This window comes from Myiozetetes cayanensis, unplaced genomic scaffold (assembly GCF_022539395.1).
Source record: "Myiozetetes cayanensis isolate MyiCay16 unplaced genomic scaffold, myiCay2020 scf4, whole genome shotgun sequence".
Lineage (NCBI taxonomy): Eukaryota > Metazoa > Chordata > Aves > Passeriformes > Tyrannidae > Myiozetetes > Myiozetetes cayanensis.
The window spans coordinates 44,336,135-44,356,953 of NW_026087631.1; the positions used below are offsets into that span (position 1 = coordinate 44,336,135).

General features: G+C 39.3%; 1 protein-coding gene across 1 annotated transcript in view; it reads left to right on the forward strand.

Annotated features, from left to right (window-relative positions):
* Positions 1-3,544: 3,544 nt before the first annotated feature.
* The window catches only part of NDUFS4 (NADH:ubiquinone oxidoreductase subunit S4), a 44,767-nt gene continuing 27,492 nt past the window's right edge, over positions 3,545-20,819 (forward strand). The window contains exon 1 of the mRNA XM_050328589.1: positions 3,545-3,699. Within this exon, the coding sequence (XP_050184546.1) occupies positions 3,614-3,699 (86 nt within the window). The 5' untranslated portion in view covers positions 3,545-3,613. The remainder of the gene's footprint in view (positions 3,700-20,819) is intronic.

A 20,819-nucleotide genomic window follows, 5' to 3' on the forward strand; every position in this document is an offset into this window, starting at 1 on the left:
GATCAGTTTGCAGCCAGAATTATGAATGAAAAGTTTAAGCCTTTGTGAAAGTATTGACTTAGAATGATACTTCTGCAGTCACCTCAAAAATCAATGCATTGAATTATTTTGGGGAACACGGCATTTAACACTTCATTTTCTAAAACTGCTGTGCACACAAATTCATTAGCTTAACCCTTTAAGACATGATGATTAAAAAAGGTGTTGTGTTATATGGGTGAATGCTTTTGCACAAATTTAAGCCAATCAGATAAAATAGTATACATTCAGCCTATGCAGGATTATTTTACAGGTCTTCTTATAAACTCGGGGAAGCAGTGGGAGACAGAAAAATTCATGTCTCTCCCTTTCTCAGGCACCAGACTGCAAGGGACTGTTGGTGCATATTAATTTCACGGTAAACTGTGTGCTTGGAATTGTCACAAATGCTGTCTCTGGAGAGCTATGGTTACTTGTCTTGTAATAGTCTCTCATGATTTTGTGACTACTATACAATAATACTTCATCAACAAATGCTATGGTTATTTTTAAATTAGCAAACAAACAGTCTAAGGATCCCTTTGTACCCCTGATGCAGCTCAGCTTACGTGGCACCGCTCACATCCATGGAGCTAAACTCTTTCTCCTCTTCTCCCCTACTCCAAAAAAACAACCTAAAACCCAGAATGGCCTCATCCACACGGCTTATTAGGAACAGTCTCAGGGCCACGCTTGTTCCCAGACTGTGCTCAGACATTGTTTGGGATGGTGCTAATTGGACAGGGTCAAAACGGTTCCAGGGACTGTGCTAGCAATTAGCAGCACATTCACTTATGCACATATTCGAGCCCATAAGCCCTGATCTAGCACAGGACCATCCTGTCTCTGCTGCCAAAGGCAAATCCTGAATTTGGCACCCTCCTTTGACAGATTCAGTTAATAAGGTGGCATCTTCAAATTTCTGCTGCCATGGGCTACCTCTGTGCTTCCCCCGCGCAGAGAAGAGGTAGCAGGGAGAGCAGAAGTTCAAAGAACTGGGTCATGTGAAGCACAGGAGCCTTCATGTGCAGCCCAAACCACTGACACCATCTCTGACAGTGGAAGACACAGATACAAAGATGGATCTACACAAAAGATATTCAGCTGAGATACGATAATCTGCCAGTTGATACAAAGTAGAAAAACACAGACAATTTACCTTTCTTTACAATGGAGCACTCAAGGGCAATGGCTTCACCAAACCACTGGTGCCTATGAACAGCTATAAAATGTTCCTCTGCTTCCAGAAGTGACAGAACATTTCTCCTAGCCAAAGCACCACAAAAGAGAAAAGTTTGGATTAGATGAGGTGGTGTGAATACTGTCATCACTCATGCACTGGACGAAGATTTTAGATGAGAGAGAAAAAGTAATGAATTCCATTCAGATATTCTCACTATGTCTTATCGGCATGTGACTGAAGTTCTGGTGTCAGATAACATGCATCTGATAATCAATAAGAGCTGGAAAAAAGAAATCACAGAAAACTTTGGGAAACAGTTTTTCAACTGTTTCTCTCAAACTCTCTGGGCAAAACAGATAAGTTCAAAAGTTGGGGGCATTTTGCCACATACAGTTAACAAAAGACACCCCAATCTCATGTAAACTGTTTCAATTCATCGTTGCTACAAGATTACTCCTGTTGTCTGTCTTACTACATCTGACTTTGAACATATTCACTAATGATTGAAAAATTAATTTTAAATAGTCCTGTCTGTAAAACTCACCAAATTTATAAATCACTGTCATTATTGGTTCTCTGTATTATGCTGCCCAGACAGATTTTTCACTTTCCTTCTTTTTCTGCAGCATTGTTGTTGTTTTGAAAGGGAAAAGCAAGTATACACTTTCATTTTCCCACAATTCAGAAATATTCAGTGGGAAGAAAGCGTAGAAAATTACACATTTTAGAGTGGAAAGTTTGAGTAGGATGACTTGCAGTTGCCTAATAAAAAGATATGAAATAATGGGTCTAGGTCTGGCATTTCACTAGAATTATATAATACAAGGCTGTTGCTTTTTTGTTCTCATTGGAAACCAATGCTCTGTTGATTTGATACTGTCGAAGACATTTGCTGAAAGTTTGTTTAGCATTCCATTAGAACTATTTTTCCATCTTTCTTTATTTAGGGCATGAAAATACTGAATTTACTTGCTTGTGCAGAATTTTGTATCTGACCCTGTCAAACCGTTCTGTCAAAACTGAGCACAAGACTGGCTTCTCCTGGAGGAACACATAAACAGTTAGTCAAAACCAACAGGGTTTTCCTCCAGTAGGAATGACACCACTTTTTTCCTTTCTTTAACAAACTTCTAAATATCTTTTCAGTTTTTCAGTGAAATTGAAGCTGAAACTCTAAGCTTTTTTTTTTTTTTTCCAAAATGTCATCAGATTTTTAAATTAAAAAGAATTAGAAAAATTTTGAGGATACCATCTTTTTTCATCCCCAGAACCAAAACCTTTTCAGTACTTCACAATGTTGCAGATCCTACTGTAACTAACACCTGTGTTTTTGGAAACTTCATTTGAGCTTTTGGCACAGAACATAGTCATACCTGCCTCTTGTTTTATAGTAACCTCTCTTCTTCAACAATGTACACATCACTGTAATTTTTTCAGGGCATAAGTGCTGTTATTTACTTTCTGTTCATGGTTAATGTATTAAAAATACAACTCCAAGAGACATGGGGTCTTGCCAGCCTTCCTTGCTTGAATGTAGGGAATAAGGCTGGAATTGTTTTCAAAACAGAACAGAGCTCCTAAAAGCACCACTGTATGTTAGAGACTAAGAAGTATGTTTAAAGCAGGTGCAAGACGATGTACCAATGCTTCCGTGTCTTTCTACAGAGTGCACCATTTTGTCTGTAAAAAATAATGGGAAAGAACAGGGTCAGGAATACCTGCCCCCCTCATATCCTGTGCCCAGGCGGGAGGTCTCCAGGCGCTGGGGACACCCGTGCCCAGGGGTCACCAGCCAGCCCAGACACCTGTCTGCCGTCGGGCTTGTCCTCTGCCATTGAGAATCACAGTACAACAGAACTAGTTATTAGGTTGGAATGGATCCTAAAGATCGTTTAGTCCCAACCTCCCTACCATGGGCAGGGACACCTCCCATTAGACCAGGTTGCTCTAGGCTTTATGGAACCTGGCCTTGAACATCACCAGGGTTGGGGCATCCACAACTTCCCTGGGCAACCTGTTCCAGTGTGTCACCATGCTCACAGGAAAGACTTTCTTCCTATCATCTAACCTAAATTTCCCCACTTTCAGTGTGTACCCATAAAGAAGATGGTTTCAAACCAAAGCTAGCATAAAATGTTTCTGACACAAACGCGTGGCTGAGTAAAAGGGGGATCTGCGCCTCAAACACGTCAACGGCTCCTCCCGGGTACGAGGCCAGCCCTCCGTACCAGCAGCCCCTGTCCTTCCTGCCTCCGCGCAGGTCTCCCTCCACCTCTCCCTGTCCCTCATCCCGTCCCCTTCCCTGCCTGCTCCTCCCACCGCTCTTTACGCCTCGGCCTTCGCGTTTCCTGCCGGGGCGGAGGAGGTTTGTCCCTGCGGCGCCGCCGTCTCGCAGTGGCTGCGCTCAGCGTCATGGCGGCGTCTCTCTCAATGTCAGCGGCCCTGAGGCGCCTCCTCGCCCGGCGCGGGGCGGCCGCGGCCCGCCCGCCGCCGCCCAGGTAACGGCACCACCGCCGCCCCGCCGCCTGCGCGGGAGCTCTGCGGCGCTCCGGTGCCCGGGGGGGCTCGAGGAGCCCGTCCCCGGCCTGGGGCTGCGCCGCGGCCGCGCCAGCCGGAGGGGCTGCGCAAGGCCAGGCCGCGGGCGGGGGGCGGCCGGGCGGGCGGGGGGCAGAGCCTTCCTCCGTGTCTGTCCGTGTCTGGCCCTGCGTGTCCGTGTCTGCCCTTGAGTGACCTTGCCTGTCCTTGCCGCCCGGCTCGCGGTGACCGCCCGCCCAGTGTCCTTGCGGCGCCTGGAGGTCGAGGGCTGGTGACACAGCTTCACTGCCCAGGAGCCTCCCCTTTACAGCAGCCCTTCCCCGAGATTTGCACCCCACTGTCCTGTTTTGTACCCTGCAGTCTTTTCTCTTCACCGCGTCCCCCAAATACGTTACCTTTTTATGGGGGAGCATAACTGCTTCTTCACTGATCTCCTAAAAGTAATGCTGGAAATAGCTGTATAATTTTTTTGTAGCTCATTGTGGTTTATTTCTTTAATGCAGAGATGTGTGTTAAAAGCCCAGTAGATGACCTAACCTGCAGTCGAAAATGCATGCATATGTTTCCTGCTGTGCACCTTACAGGACTTAGGCTTCTGTAAGACTCCCTTCTGGTAGCGAGAAATAATGTGTTTTAGTGCCATTATTGTGATTTGGAGGGTTTGTTTTTCAGTGCTACTCAGGTCTCTACATATAAACACATAAAAGTTTGTTTCAGTAATTTTTTGTAAAATCTGTGGGCATCTTTATACATACCTGTGTGTGTATATATAAACACAAAGAAAGCTATATGCACACATAGAGAAAGAAGAATTATAGCCATATTATTTTTTCACATTTTTGTGCTCTCATTGTCCCATTGATTCCTTCTACCTCCTCTCTCTTTAAATGGCACCTGTTTTATGGCACTGAAAGTTAGTTCTCAGTCTCCTGAATATGCTTTGGAATCTGTGAATATGAATTTTGGAATTCTCTGTGCTAATGCAGGAACGTACTGTTCATGTTTGACTTCTTGTGTCTGCTCATCTTTTACTCCACTGTGGTTTTGACAGAACTGTTGCCTGTGCCATGTGGTAAATTGGGTCAGTCAAGTGATTCAGGTTAAAAATAATTCCGTTTGTTTGGTTGTTTTAAAGTTTTACCACTCTGTGATTGAAGTAGTTATTTCAGAAAAAATAGTAGGGTGTAGCAGGGTTGGGTATGAACACCATGGGAATGTGAGGTAGGAACTCTTAAGTAGGGATTTCTTTTTTGAAACGGTTCCTTAGGTTCCTTCCCTACCACAGAGGGAGTAAAATAATTAGCGTCCCTTAGTGCTTTCAGCAAGAGGAATGTTGAAGATAATCCAGGCCTGAGGGACACTAGAACTTATGCTTCACACTGCATAGGAGAGTGGCCTTATCATAAATCAGTTTCTTGGAGAAGCAGGAGGGAAGAACATTATGAGTTTCTCTTACTTAAAGTTTTACACAGCTTTGCAGTCATTGCTTGTTGGAAGAGGAGAATAAAGTTTTTTGTGGAACGAGAAAAAGACATTTCAAAGTAAGGTATTTTTGACACTGTGATGGAATGGTTGAGGCTGTCAGTCATTGCATAATTTTTGTAAAGTAATTATTTTCATGATAAGTAGGTATGAAACTTACATCTTTCCTCTTCTCATTTACTGTTTTGTATGAAAAGAATTCTTAACCAGCCTCTGTAGTCTCCCTTCTTGGGAGTGAGAATCAATGTACATAACTACAGAAAAGGATTTAGGGCTCTACATTATAAATTTAAGATGTCTTCCTGTACTCACGGTGAGGTAATAAAATTGGATGGAAGTGCATGGGACAAAGCACATCTCTTGCTTTTGTACTTTGTATCGCTTCTTGAGAGCCACTGTTGGGTTTGTTTTCCTTTATTATGTACCATAACCTTTCTTAAAGAGCATGTAATCCCTCGTATTTTATCATAAATCTAGACAAATTTCAGTGTACAAATAGATGCCTCAAAGTTTGGCAGTTTTTAAGTCCCATTTCCAATTTTTAGTGTTTCACATGTCCCAACCTCACACAATTGAATCTTACTCTACAAATTAAATACAAAGTATTTTGTGTGTACAGGTGTAATACCTGGCCATGTGCTCTCTACATTTCACGATAATGGATTTTTTGTGTCACTTTTCAGATGGTTCTCTAAAATGTGTTACCTTCTTCTTGTAAATCTGTTTAAAGACTGAGTATAATGGCAAATGTCATCATAAATGGATACCTGAGGTTATGAAAGCAAGTAATTATGGACACTTGTGTACTACAAAGCCTGTTATTCAATTCATACTCAAGAAGCTGAGCTCAAGAAACTGAGAAAACCTGGAATGCCATATAAGTCTCAGTTTTCAGTTACTGTTTATTTAAGCAAGCTACCCCTGCAGTAAAAAAAAAAGGAACAAAAATACTTATAAAACATGGAAAAAATTTAAATTTTTTTATCTTGTCCTTTCCAGAAAAGTAGAGACAGTGTTTATTAATGTTTGAAGAAAAAACACTGCAAGATAACCAACTTCCTCTTTTGTATTATCATTCGGTTTGGTTTTTTTTTTCCTTTCCTCAAATAATGTTGAGGTTTTTGTTGCATGTCCTTATCAAGGCATGCGTTAAAACAGGGCTTAGTAGACTTCTCAGAGCTTGATCTGTATAATACAGAGACCTGTATGAAGATGAACAAACCTCTCACTGAACCTGGTTAATAGAAGCACAATTTGGCGAGTGTTAGTGCTAAGCGGTGTGAGATTTTTGTCAAGTTTGGAATAAGTAGTGTGTTGCACTTGTTGTACTACTTATTATTTCATCTACCTGTAATGCGTGTCTCCTACTTACATTACTCCACACAATATATGAGAGTGTGTGTGGTGTTGCCAGATTCAGACACATCAGAAGTTTCAGTTTTCATTAATAAAAACCATAGTTCTGTAGAATTTAACTTTGTTAAAAAATAATTTCAAGTGATAAATATCATCTGCATAAAGTGCCTGGAAAAAAATTTGAAGATAGCACCAGATGAGGAAGTTTTTTGCAGTCTTGCTTTTGTGTATAAGTGGTGTTTATAGATAGTTTCACTTTGGTTATTCACAGAGGAAAAATACCTTTTAAAATACATATTTTGCTGGAATGTTACCATTTTATTTTGAATATCTGTTTTGTTTTTAATACATATCAGAGAAGCTACAGTGAATCACACTATCTTACAACACAATAGCACAACTGTAAACTGAAATCTGGAATGAAATTCCAGGGTGTTTTTAGACATGAAATTGTGTTGGCATGGAGAGTTGGAGTAGGCTCAAGGTGAAAGATGTGGAGAGACAAATGGACGTAGACAAGCAGAGAAAAAGATGAAATCCACTGCAGTTTGTACACTTAATGAGCATCAATTTGAAAAACAAAGCTGCAGGCAGCAATGAGTGTTTGTCTGATCTTGTAGAAGCCCTCAAGCAGTGGTTTGGGAGTAGGTATTTTGTATGTCTAAGTGTTTAATTCATTTAAAATCCTTTCCCTTTGACTCTGTCCACACTGTTCAAAAATTTTTTTGTAGTAAAGAGAGGCTCTAGGAGCTAAATCTTACATGTTCACAGTGGCTGAAAGCAGGATCAGTTGGTTACCTGTTGCAGTCACAGGTCCTTTGATGACAACCTGATGTCTGGCTCTTATGAATAAAGGCCCTCTTTCCCTATCAATTTTTCATACTTTGGGGGAGAAAAGAGGATATTTCTGACAAGTAGGATGATTTGAGCCTTCTTGCAGTCCTTTATGTAGGATCTTAAAAGTTGCTAATCCACCATGACTTGAATAGTTGGAATAGGACAACATATTCTTATGTCTTATTCTGGGCTTTTGTGTTGTTCATGGATATTCACCCTTATTAGAATGTCAGAGTGACTCTGGTGAACTAGAATGGTGTCTTGGATTTGCTGCTTTTGCCTTCTCTGTTTGGCATTATAGGAAGTAAGGCATAGGAGTGCTCCTTGATTCCTTTGAAATGGAAAGAGCAAGCTTTGGAAGGCCCCCACGGAGTAACAGGAATGTTGGATGTAATGAAACATGGGAGCAATAGGATGTTGCTGTCAATGTGAATTCTGTCACAATGAAAAAGTGAAATAGCATGTATCATGTAGTTTAGTAGTGAGCTCAGATCAAGATCATTCTAGTTCTTAAAGGTGTATGGGATTCCTGTAATGTTTGTGAAAGTTGAAGTACTTCAGTATTGATCTCTTGAGTTGAAGAGGACAGGTAGAAAGTTGTGCAAGTAAAAGGGGCAGAAAGGAAAAAGGATGGGACAGCCAAAGATTGAAAATGGGAGCAAGGAAGAGATGCATTTTTCTGGAGATGGCCATTTTTCTAATGTAATTATAGAGAAGTAAGTGGAGCAGGCATCATGACAGGAAAATGTTCCTGATAAAGCTTCTTAAATTGCTGTTAGTTACTGGACATATAACTTAGAGTGCCTTATTTTAATTACATTCAGTTCCTTCACTTCTGGGATTAGAAACCCAAAGAGGGAGGAATTACAGTCTCTTCAGCAAGTGAAGGTTTAACAGAGACAGACAGATGTTTAAGGTATATTTCTGTTGAAAGATAACTACTGAATAAACAATGGGCTGGCTTCTCCACTAAAACATCTGACCAGCTCTGTGGGAACTGGTCATTGTGGGCTCAGAACTGTAAGTTGCTTACCTAAAGTTTCGCATACTTTTAAAAGGCATTATTACATGTGATAACAATTTTTTTCAAAAATATACTGATTTGAGAACCTAATAGTCTTTGTTCTTCTTTGAAGATTTGAAGGGGAGTGGAGATACAAATAAAACCCCAAAACTGCACCAAAACAGAAAACAAAACCCCTAAAAAGCTTTGGAGGGTTGTGGTGAAGTTTGTTGCCACTAGTATCCTAAAACAGAAGGACATAATACTTTCCTTCAGGGACTAAACTATTTAAAATAGATTCTGATACTGCGTTTGAAAATTATACTCTGTTTTCAAAACAGTCCACTAAACATTCTTTATGGAAAAGGCTTTCATGTTGCTTTTTCCTAATGTCAGATATTTAAAATCTTGAAGTTTGAGAAATACTTGCAGAACTTCTTACAGTGAGTTGAAACACATTTTTTGTCAAATAAATAAATTAATAGTAAGATTGTGAAATGTCAAGTGGATATGTGGGGAAGGGGAATTCAAATGCCAGCTGTTGATAGAATTTCAAATCCGTGGTAGCAAAATAGTAAAATTTGCTTTAGTGATGGAGGTTTAATATATACGGTTCATCAGGTTTAATTCATAGTGAAAAAATACTATTGTCTGGATTTTAAAAATTACCTTGATTTTGCCTTAGTGTAGGTTTGAACATTATGACTCAATTAGCATTGTTACTATCTGTATTTTATGAAAATTACTGTTTTAAGAGACTGAAGTGCTGAGAGGCTTGTCTAGTAGCAGGGAAGCATGAACCTGCTCCCAGATAATTTTTAAGAAAAAAATCTTCTTTTATTCTAATAATTTCAGTAAATTTGTATAATCCTTAGGAGCTTAACATTTCATATGTTTTACCCATGTTTTTGTCCTCATGATGATACACTGGGTTTAGATAAGCTTTTAAAATTATTTTGTAAGCATTTGATTCTGAGTGTGTTAAAAAGTATACCTTCAAACTGTCTTAAGATCAAATCCTTTATTATTTCTCATAAAAGATGCTGCTAAGCTAGCAAGAGGCAAGCTGAACTGTTAACATTACCTTCTTTACAATATTTCCATATTTCCTGAGAAATTAATGGCATTATTTCTGTCTGACTTTCAAAGTGTTGTTGTTCTCTCCTAGCAGTGTAACAGTGTGTTTATGTACCATTTTACCACTTTCTAGCTGCAGTAGTGTCTGTGTGAATCTTCCCTTGACCCATGGGTGATGTTGAAAAAGTAAATTAACTTTTGACTCAGTAAGACAGACTGTAGGCAGCTTCAGAATGTGTGTGGGCAAACAATTCTTGCAGCTGCTTATTTCTGGAGTATTAACATGAAAGATTTCATAAATGGGTCCTATTCATTTTTTTTAAAATCAGATTTCATGTATTTTTATAAGATATTTGAAGACCTGCTTTTTGTGAATTTATATTCTATATGTGAATACTTCTGATAATGTCATTTGTAATAAGTCTATTGAAGTAATCTTCTACTAAATGTGAGCAATGCTATTTGTATTGAATTCCAGACTAAAGTTTTGCTGCAGAGGATGGCTGTTTAATGTTTCATTTTTTTCTATATCTTTCAGTAGCTTCAAAGGAAAAAGCCGAGAAAGCTCTTCATGCAGTAGCTCTGATTGTTCTGTCACCTACTCGGGAAGTATTTGTGTGTGCTGTGTAAGTTACAGGAAGGAAAATTCTGCAGCAGTGATGTTTTGTCATATGTCGGTGTTTGTGCCTACCAGAGAGAGATAAATAATCTGATTGGTGTTGTCTGAACTGGAATTCAAGAATAAGGTTTTCATTTGAAACACCAGTGTTGCCTTAAGGGTTTATTCCACTTTAGGAAAGGGTGAGTAATATTAAGACTAGTAGTATCCTTTCAGAGAGCTAACAGGTGCTTAGATAGTAAGAGTATGAAAAGAAAAGCAGAATAGTACTAATGGAGGAGAGGATCAGTGTATAAGTGAGAGTACAAGGGAGCACACAAATAGTATAGCTAATGAGGTTATTTTAATTCTCAAAGGTGAGTTCTCAAAAATGATGGTAAGATGTGTTTACATTAAAAAATAATGGTAAATGGAAAGAAAAGTCATATAATTATTGAAAAACAGGGCACTCAAGTTTCTTTGAAAGTAGACTTAATTTATGGAACTTGATGGTTTCATTATATTACTCTTGTAACACAAAATAATTTGTCCTTCAAAAATTTAAAAAATTGTTGTCTTAAGGCTGCAGATGCAGACTTTTTTCTTTTTTAGCTGGTGCCATGTAAATGCCATTGTAGCTTGCACTTGTATGTAGAGTAGAATTTAAAGTGTTGGTGTGATAACTGTTGTTAAAACTTCTGTTGGAAACACTTACATGGGTTGCTTACATTTCAGCCAACTACTTGTTTTCATCTCAAAACAGATGTATATTGTAGAAGATATTTAACCACACTGGCACCCACCACAACCTGTGTAGTTAGTATGTTTTTAAAACAAAGATTTAAAATTAGTCATTATAGAGAGACTACATAGAAATTAAGTCCTTTGCTTAAAGGTTGCACAGTAATGAGGCTGAAAAACAAGTGGACCTTGCAATATTGTATACACTGGGAAAAAAAATCTGTATTTGATAGGAATTAATATAGCAAGGTGTCAGGGAGCAGCAAGGGTTGCCTGCTCCTGCAGGTAAGGCAAGCTGGGAGCTGAAGGTGACCACAGCAAGGACGGTGCCCTTACTAAGGAGGATAAGAGCCAGAGCCAGGCCTGGAGGTGGCTGTGCTAATGCTATCACTTAGGCAAGGGCTGAAGACCCAGAGCTGAGCTTTTGAATGGAACTCGAGGGCCACAGATGGGATCACAGAGGTGCTGTATGAGGTCCTGCGTGAGGCTGCTCATGGCCATTAACACCAGTTAGTGCCTTTAGGATTGTGGTGTGTGATCTGAGAGAGTTTGTCTTCAGACTGTTAATATTACAGCGTTTGAAAACTCAAATTATATTCTGCATGGAACTCTGTAGTCAAAAATGTATTGAAATATCATGGGGGTTGTTTCCCTCGGGTGTGTGAAAAGGAAGTTGGAAATATGTCAGCAAAAGAACGATGTGGACAGACAGGTCAAGTGATGTGATTAAGGTGTGTGGCATAATGGAGAGTAGCTAAGGTACATGATAACTGCGGAATGACAATAGTTCAAAGGGGAATTGAGGACAAAAGCTGATGTCAGAAAGGAAAGGAAGAGTAAGGTGGCTGAGATGAGGCAAAGTTCACAAATCAAGTGCCAAATAAAATCATACACAATAATATTAGCTACATTTTCTCATTCTCATCCAGAACAACTGGCAAGAGCATACAGTTCTGAAAAGTGACCCTCTGTATGTCGCATTCCATTTGTGAATATTTGTCTGTCTCTAAGTGGCTTGTACTACTATCATAAATTAATATATATTTCATAAAAACAGTTTGTCGTAGCTGCCCAACAGCTGCAACCTACTAGCCAAATAGTTTATTTGACTTTTGTGAACCCTTATAAACCAAGATGTAGTTTCCCAGAAACACTTTACATGATTCTTTTTTGTGCTGTAGTTTACAGCTCAAATGTTTGAAAGCATTAAATAAGAAAGAAGTTACCTTTTTATATATGCCATATTTTACAGACCTTGTAGTATTAGAATAAGAATTAATTAAGCTTGGAAGTGCAGTCAAATGAAAAGGCTAAATCAGTAAGAAAGTACAGGGAGGAAATACAGGAGGACCATGCTATGCCAGAAATCAGTTGGCAAACACAGAGGAATCTTTACTCCCTTTTTTTTGTTAATTTTACATGATTCAAAGGCTCTTTTTCAAAATGCACAAACTAAGACAGAGGTGGGTTGTGGAACATTAGTTTCATTCCTCACAGTTTTGAAATTAAACCCTTTGACTTTTGTTGTTCTTTTTATAAAGAGCACATTTTTTAGTTTTGTCAAGTTATATGGATGCCTGAATGTGTATGTGTGGGGAGTTTGACATTTAGAAAGCACAAACAGAGCAAATGTGTCACCTGTGTATTTTATCTTTATTCCTTTTATAATTTTTTTCTCTTCTTTTTAACTAGAGAATGTAAAATTAAAAAAAAAAATATGGGCTGTGCAACATTTCTAGCATTATTTGTCTTCCAACTGACTTGCCTGTAAGAGGCTTCTGGTTCTCGGGAGCCTGCTGCTCTCAGGTTGTGATCTGAAGTTAATTCCTAAAATTAGGTCTTCTATTTAGGAGAGTAGCATATAATGAAATGATTTATCAGCAACTGTACAAATGGCAGTAGTTGAGAGCTCCTGTCACCTGAGAGCAGTTGGATGGCTTAGAAATTATGTATTCTATTGCTGTAAAAGTAGTATATCAGATCACCTTTCATAATGAGTTTTATGATTTCTACAAAAAACCCACTTAAATAATTTGGGGTTATTTTATTCTTAACATTTTAAACTCCTCTCTCAAAAGCATTTCCAGTCTGTTTGCTGTTATCTGTCAGAGACCACTGGCATACTTGGGGTCATGTGCATATGAGAGTCTAGGAGCACTGGCATGACTTTTTCCAGATGTTTAGTTGTAAATAATGACTCAGTTTGTGTCCAAGCACATTGAGAAATGCTTTAATATTAGCTAGGGACTTGCACAGAACTGTTTCAGGATGTGCAGCTGTCACTTGCCACTGTGCTGACTTTAACCCAAGCTAGCTCTGTGAGTTTTTGCATGAACTGTTCCTCAGCTCAAGCTGTTTTCATTGTGTGTATGCTTATACTCAAAAGCATGGTGGAGACACCTGTATAACTCTGCAGGAGTAGGTTAAGCCTGCCTTTGTCTACTGTCTGCCTGATGTGGAGCCTTCTGAAGGGCTCGTCTTTGTTGTGTGCTCAGTGGTGTCTGCTCAGTTGACTGGCTGCTCAAATGGGCCCTATCTGAGTTGTGGATAGTGCGCTCTTGTTACTAACCTAACCTTTCTTATTACTTGACTGCAAGAAAACTGGTTAAATGAGGAAAACTGATGGTGGGCAAATCAAGTCATGTCTTAACAAAGCTGACTTGTGTCCTGGGAGCTTAACTGGAGTCCTGAAATGGCTACAGTGTTCTGGTGCTGGGGTAGTTCTGGAAGGAACATGTCTATCTTTGTGTTGTGCAGTGAGTCAGCTGATACCCTGTTTGATAGGTCAGTAGCATTTTCCCAACTGTGGGATAATTGAAGTAGAATCTAAAATAACTAAAATTTGATTGTTTGCTACATAATGAAGGATTTACTAGTTGAAAATTTAACTAATTTCAAAGAATCCTAGGATATCCTGGCTTGGACCCACAAGGATAACTGAATACAGCTCCTGGCCCTGCACTGGACAACCCTAAGAATTGCACCATGTGCCTGAGAGCATTGTCCAAACACTTTTTGAACTCTGTCAGGCTTAGTGCTGTGACCACTTCCCTGGGGAGCTTGTTCCGGTCTGGGTGGTCTAAACCTCCCCTGACACAACTTGAGGCCATTCCCTTGGGTCCTGTCACTGGTCACCAGGGAGAAGAGATCAGTGTCTACCCACCCCCCCTCTTCCTCTCCCGAGGAAGTTGTTGACTGCAATGAGGTCGGCCCTCAGTCTCCTCCAGATTGAATCAGCTGCTCCTCATACAGCTTCCCCTCCAGACCCTTCATCATCCTCATTGCCCTCCCTTGGACACTCTCTAATAGCTTAATGTCTTTTATACTGTGGTGCCCAAAACTCACACAATATTCAAGATGAGGCTACCCCAGTGAAGAGCAGAGCGGGACAGTCCCCTTCCTCGACCGGCTGGAGATGCTTTCACTGATGTCCCCTCAGACATGGTTGGCTCTCCTTGTTGCCAGGGCACTGCTGACTCATATTCATTGACCAGGATCCCCAGTTTCCTTTCTGCAGTGCTACTCTCCAGCCTCTCCTTCCTCAGTCTGTTTGCCCATCCAGGGTTGCCCCTTCCAGGTGCAGAATCCAGCACTTGCCCTTGTGAAACTTCATTTGGTTGGTGATTGCCCATCTCTCTGTTTGTCAGGATCTCTTGGTGCAGCCTCTCTGTCTTTGAGGGAGTCAGCAGCTGCTCCCAGTTTAGTATCATTGTCAGACTTGCTTAGTATCCAGTCCTGCATCCAAGTCATTTAGTAAGATGTTGAAGAGCACTAGGCCCAAGATGGAACCCTGTGGAACTGCACTAGTAACAGGTCACCAGTCTGATGTCACCCCATTCACTGTTACCTTCCGTGCCTGATCCACAAGCCAGTTGCTTACCCACCACATGATGTGTTTATCCAGCTGTATGTTGGACATTTTGTCCAGAAGGATCCTGTCAGAGAGAGTATCAAAAGTTTTACTGAGATGCAAAAAGATTACATCAGCTGGCTTCTCTTAATCAACTGGTTAACTATAGTTACGTTCCATAGAAGGAAATTGAGAAGCAGGACTGTTCCCTCATGAAGACGTGGTGGCTGTGACTGATGGCTATGTTGCCTTTCAGGTGTTTTTCAATAACTCTCAGAATAATCTTCTCTGTAGTTTTACCAGGCACTAAAGTGAGACTGACAGGCCTGTAGTTTAATGTTTATAAAGGCAGATGAGCTTAACATTTAGCTTTGAAGATGCACTCTGTAAGTTCCAAACCACAAGTCAAATGCTTATTTTTGTGTTTATTCAGTATATTTATATAACCATTGTTTCTTTTCAGAAGATGTGCCTAACAGAAAAGCGTAGTCAGTTGTTGCCCTGTTTTTCAAATACATACCTGAGAAAAAGGAAAAAAAATATATTTCATATGAACTTTTTAGCAAGTAGAAGCAGTGTTTATATGTTTGTATTTCCATTTTGGTCATTTTTACCACTTAATACAGAAATTTCAGTAGTTTAGCTTAAATGGTATTGCTTTTATCCATTCAGAAATATAATTTACTATGCTTATAATTTAACATTTTATAGGCAAAGGAAGAAGTATGATTAGCCAGTAGTATGAAAGTATTTATTAATGAGGAACTTATTTTTTCTCCAACTACAAAAGTTACTCATGCGGTTCCTACTACAAAAAAGAACTACATGGTCTTCACAGGCAGTATTTGGCATTATATTCCATATTTTGCTTCTGCTGGGATGTAATAAGACTAGTAAATGAATTTGGGTAAGAGTAAAATACTGTGGACTCTGTTAAGTCATTATCACTTGAATTACGATAGTGAATTTAATACCAAGGAGTGTTATCCCATTGTGTTTGAATTCATCTCTCACAAATTCTACTATACAAGCTGTTTTTATAAAAATATATTATATTGGGGCTGAATACTGTGATCTATATTCTATATATGTACTATATTCTACATTGTATAACAGGCAGTCATTAATGCCTTTGTTTTGTGTGCAAGAACTCCATACTGATTTGGTTTTAATCACAGTGTATGACTAAGGTGGAGGCTGTGGAAGTTGAGCTGGTAGTTTCTATTTCTTTTTGTCTAGAACTTAATGGTTTTATAGTGGCTATACATTGTGGAGCTTACATTATTCCTTATAAATGTGATAATGTTAAAAAAAGGCTGGTTTCATAGAAATTATGAACCTGGTGCCCTGGTCATTCAGTATCAGGATACTTAAAACACCATTTAGACTTTTTAATGACTATCTTGATCTTTCATGTGGCACATGAGGTTTCCTTCAAGACTTTGTTTCACCTGTATGTTGTGATCTGATCACCTGTTTTGTGATACCTGGTTTAACATATCTCCAACAGTTGACCAAAAGGGGGTGCTAATAGATCAAACAGTCAGATGTGTTGCATAAAGAGGTTAAGGAGATGTTTTTGTGCAGTGGATCAAGTCCCAGCTACCTGAGTTATATCAGGTAAATACCAGTTTTCACATGTGGGTGTTGTGTAACATTCCGATCACAGCATTGCTCTCCATGGAAGGGAAATTTATACTGTGTTATATGGCAGCTTCTTACCATGTAGGGGTTAAGCATGGGTTATTTAGCAGATATTTAAGATGTTTGAATTTGTTGAATTTTAGAGGTTGAATACAGATACCTAGAACTACCACGTTATATGTTCTACTCAGATGTCTTAATATCCTTTATTACAAAAGACATCCGCTGTCCATTTTTTTTACTGTTTGGTTTCTCCTGTTCTACAGAACTGGATAATAGCATCAGCAGAGCTGGGGCCTCTAGTGTAAGAAGGAAAGAGGAGACCTAAGTAGGTTTCCTGCAACAAGGAACTCTATGTCCTTATCCCACAGTGGGAAAAGATGGTTGAGAGACCTGATACTGGTATGGATATTGTAGTTCTCTTGCAGAGCCAGAGAACTACGAATGGCTTCTCTCAGAACCTGTTCATTTGTATAGCAGAGATGTGGAACCCCTTTGTGACTTCGCTGGAACAGCAGATGATGGTGGGAGTATACTTTTCTTGTGGAAGACGTGGTTAGGTGATCACAGCCATTTGTTTTTCCAGGACACATGATACCTATAGAAAATTTTGAACTCTACAAATACACATTTTCACTAGTAGTCCTCATTAATTCATTCCGTGTTACTGAGCTGATGTAAGAGTTTACAAGTATTTAATAAGAAGACTGGGTAATGCAGCCTTTGCCAAATTTCTATTCCTGTCTTCTCTATGCATAAAAGACATTCAAATTTATTGTGAGACTCCAAAATAACAAATGGTAGCTGTAACTCATTCTAGATGCAATATTCAGTTCTTTTATGCTGCTGTAGAGAACTGTGCACTGTGGAAGAAAGTTTCTTTAACCTTTTTAAAATTTCTAACATTCAAACACAGAAATATTAAAGTATATGGTTTCGTTGCATGTATAAAAGTAGAGTTCATGCTGAACTGATCAGATTCATGGTAAAGACAAAATTTTGTCATACAACATTACAGTTTAAGTGAACTTTAAAAATTAGCATAATTAAATAATAAAATAGTAAAAGGTTTAAATTTAGTTGTACTTTATTGATTTAGATTGCATATTCATGTAATTTGAAGGTAGAATAGGTGTTGTACAATTTCTGAGGGGAAACTTGAGCAATGAAATGATACTTGCCATTGTGGGAATTTGAGAAGAGAGGATTGTGTGAAAGAGGTCAGTTCCCTGCTTCTCCCTTCATTTAAGTGTTTGACATTAGGGACAAACTTGAAATGAAGACTGTTGAAAATTAAACATTCTGGGAATCAGGCAACACTTTCTAGTGACTTTCAAATAGTAGTATTTCAGTTAACATGGTATTTCAGAGCTGCTGGTATTTTCCAAGCTCCAGATTACTTTCCTGTGCGAGATGCAACAAATGGAAGAATCATCAGCCTGTTATCTTCAAAGCAAAACTGGTATTGAATGTATTTTCACATGGGGGTCTCTCCTTCATTGACTTAAGATTCACTTTCCTGGTCTAGTCCAAAAGCCAGTTTTCAATCACTTTTCAGTTAGGAAGTTCTGAAAGAAAGTACGTTCCTTCCAACTCGCTGCAATCCAGGGATGGACAGAAGGCAATACATGTAAGAAATGTATAAGGTTTCAAATTCTGGCAACAATTGGGCATGTTCCAGAACCATGTAGTCAAGAGAAATGGCTTTGAAAAGTGATGAAGAGGAGTAGAAGATGACTTAGGTTAGTAATCTGTCCATATGCTTTTGAAGAAGAGCTAAAACATCATGGGGAGCTGCAAGGTGGTATGCCATGCAAATTACCCCAGTTGACAGAGACAACTTGTGCAAAAAAGTCAGCTCCTCCTGTATAAAGTGTGGAGGCATCTCAGAAAGAACTTCTGCCCACCTTTAATCTCGTGGGGGTTTTACTCTGCTCTTCCCTATTAACTATAAAGGTACACGATGTCAAATGGCATAATACTGAGTATTATTAGTAATTTTGGTAGGGAATGGCATTTATACTTCTGAAAGCTGATCCATGCTTTTCCAATTTAAAAAAAAAACAACCAACCCCCACTCAGCCATATTCAGATTGAATTTTGTTCCAAATTGAACTTATATTGCAAGAAAAAGTATGATTATTGTCAGCCTTATTACAATCCTTGGGTACCCAAATCTTTACATATTGATCAGACCTCTTCACAGAGCAAGGGTCAGAGAACTTCTTGATTCATAGTTTAGATTACTTTTCTTTACAGAAGGGATTAATTAAATTGCATAATCCAGTGTCCTTCTTTTGACATATATTAAGTAGTGTAGTGAACACTGTATCACTTCCAGGTCCAGAATACCTGCAGAATACTACTTTGATACTAAAGCTACTGAAGTGGGGAAGAAACTGATTTTCCTGTTACAATTTTTTTTGCCTTATTTAAGGTTGGACATTTTGTGTCTTCAGCTACTTAGGACTGGAACACAAGTGTAATGCTGTTCAGAACATTACTCTTAGGACAACTTCTCTCTTGGTGTGTTATTTCGTAAGAATTAGGCTTTTATCCTAGAACTCTGGTATCTTTCTATTCTGTTTTTATGCTGTATTATTTTACTTGCACAAATTAAGAAATAGTAGCTCTGTTGAGCCAGAAGCTCTTTGGTACAGAGGTTTTTGAGGTAATGGAGTAGTTACCTTTGATGTTTATTGTTTTCCTTCCTTACACTCGAAAACTTCTGGTTGTTCAAACAAACTAATCTTCCAGACAGATTTTGTCACTCTAAATAGTAATAGATATGTCTGTCTGTGTCAGATTCTATAAACTTTGGGTGATTCTGTAAACTTTGTGCTTTGGAGAATTTTTGAAGTTGTTGGCAGATGGAAGGTAATTTAATAGAGTATAATCTGCATTAAAGGTATAGATTCAGTATTACTGAACTTTGTTCCAGTTGCTTAGTTTTATAAGATTCTTGTGTTGCATAGATGACTTACTGCTTGCATTTTGGTTTCTCACTTGTTTAAAATGACCTTAATTAAAAATGAAGCACACTATTGTCTACTTAGATTTCTCCAAGGGTGTTGGTATGGTTTCTCACAGCCTCCTCCCAGAAAAACTGGTGTGTTACAGTCTAAAGTGGTCCATGCAGTGGGTGGGGAACTGGTTGACAGGTAGGACCCAGAGAGTGATGGCATTTTCATGCTGGCAACCTGTCAAAAGTGATGTCCCCAGGGATCAGTACTGGGCCCAGCACTGTTTGATATCGTCATAAGTGATCTGTATGGTGGGATCAAGTGTACCCTGATAAAGTTTGCTGAAGATACCCAACTGCGTGGGGAAGTAGACACTTTGTAAAGGGGACTCGCCTTGCAGGAAGACCTGGACAGGCTGGAAGAGTGGGCCAACAAGATCCTTATGAACTTCCAAAAGGGCAAGTTGTTGTCCTTGCAACCTGGGAAATCCTAACCCAGGAATGCAGCATAGTCTGGATTCTGCGTGACTGGGGAGCAACTCTAGGGAAAGGGACCTGGGTGTCCAGGAGGAAAACAAACTCAGTGTGAGTGATCAGTTGCTACCCAGCAAAGAAAGGCAACTGATTGCAGGGTGTCATCAATGAGGGTATTACCACCAGAGATGAAGAAGTTATTATCCCACTCTTTTCAGCACTTGTCAGGCTACAGCTGGAGTACTGTATGGAGACGCTAGATAGGGAAGATCCAGAGCAGGGCCACAAAGCTGACCAAAGGACCAGGAATCCTTCTGTCTGAGGAAAGGCTGAGAGAAGTGGGTTTGTTTAGTTTTGAGAAGAGAAGGCATAAGGGAGACCTTATCACCATGTTCCAGTATTTATAAGGTGGTTAAACAGAAGGTGTAGGCTCCCTTTTTACAGGGAGTTATATGGAAAGGGAGTTAATGATACAAGTTACTCCTGGGGAGATTTTGGTTAGACACGAGAGGAAAATTTTTCACAATGTAGTAAGTCAGTCAACCATTAGAACAGTCTCCCTAGGGAAGTGGTAGGTTCCCCAGTGTTGGACAATTCAAAGATTCAGCTGGAGAGGGTCCTGGGCCATCTTGTCTAGACTGTGATTTTGCCAAGAAAGGTTGGAACAGATGGTCTTTGAGGTCCCCTTCCAACCTGGTATTCTATGATTAGCTCAGAGAATTAGGCTGCTTGGCTTGGTTCACCTGCTGTGGCATTATTTTACCAAAAGATGATTTGTACTCAGAGGGCTGAACCCTGATGTTAGTGATATAATGCAAGTTAAGGTAAAATTTTTCTTGTTAATTCAGTGATGTGGAATTGAGTTCTGTGTTTCCATGTGTACTTTACGGATTTAGCAATTATGCACGAAGATTAATTGTAGTTCTTGGACATGAATAAGCTGACCCAAACTGATTTAGAAAGTAAGCAAAATAGTTGTGAGTTTTGCCCACTCAAAACCAGAAAATCATGTTTACAATATCAACTTAGGGTTTGTTTAGTCATTTTTTGTTTTGGTTT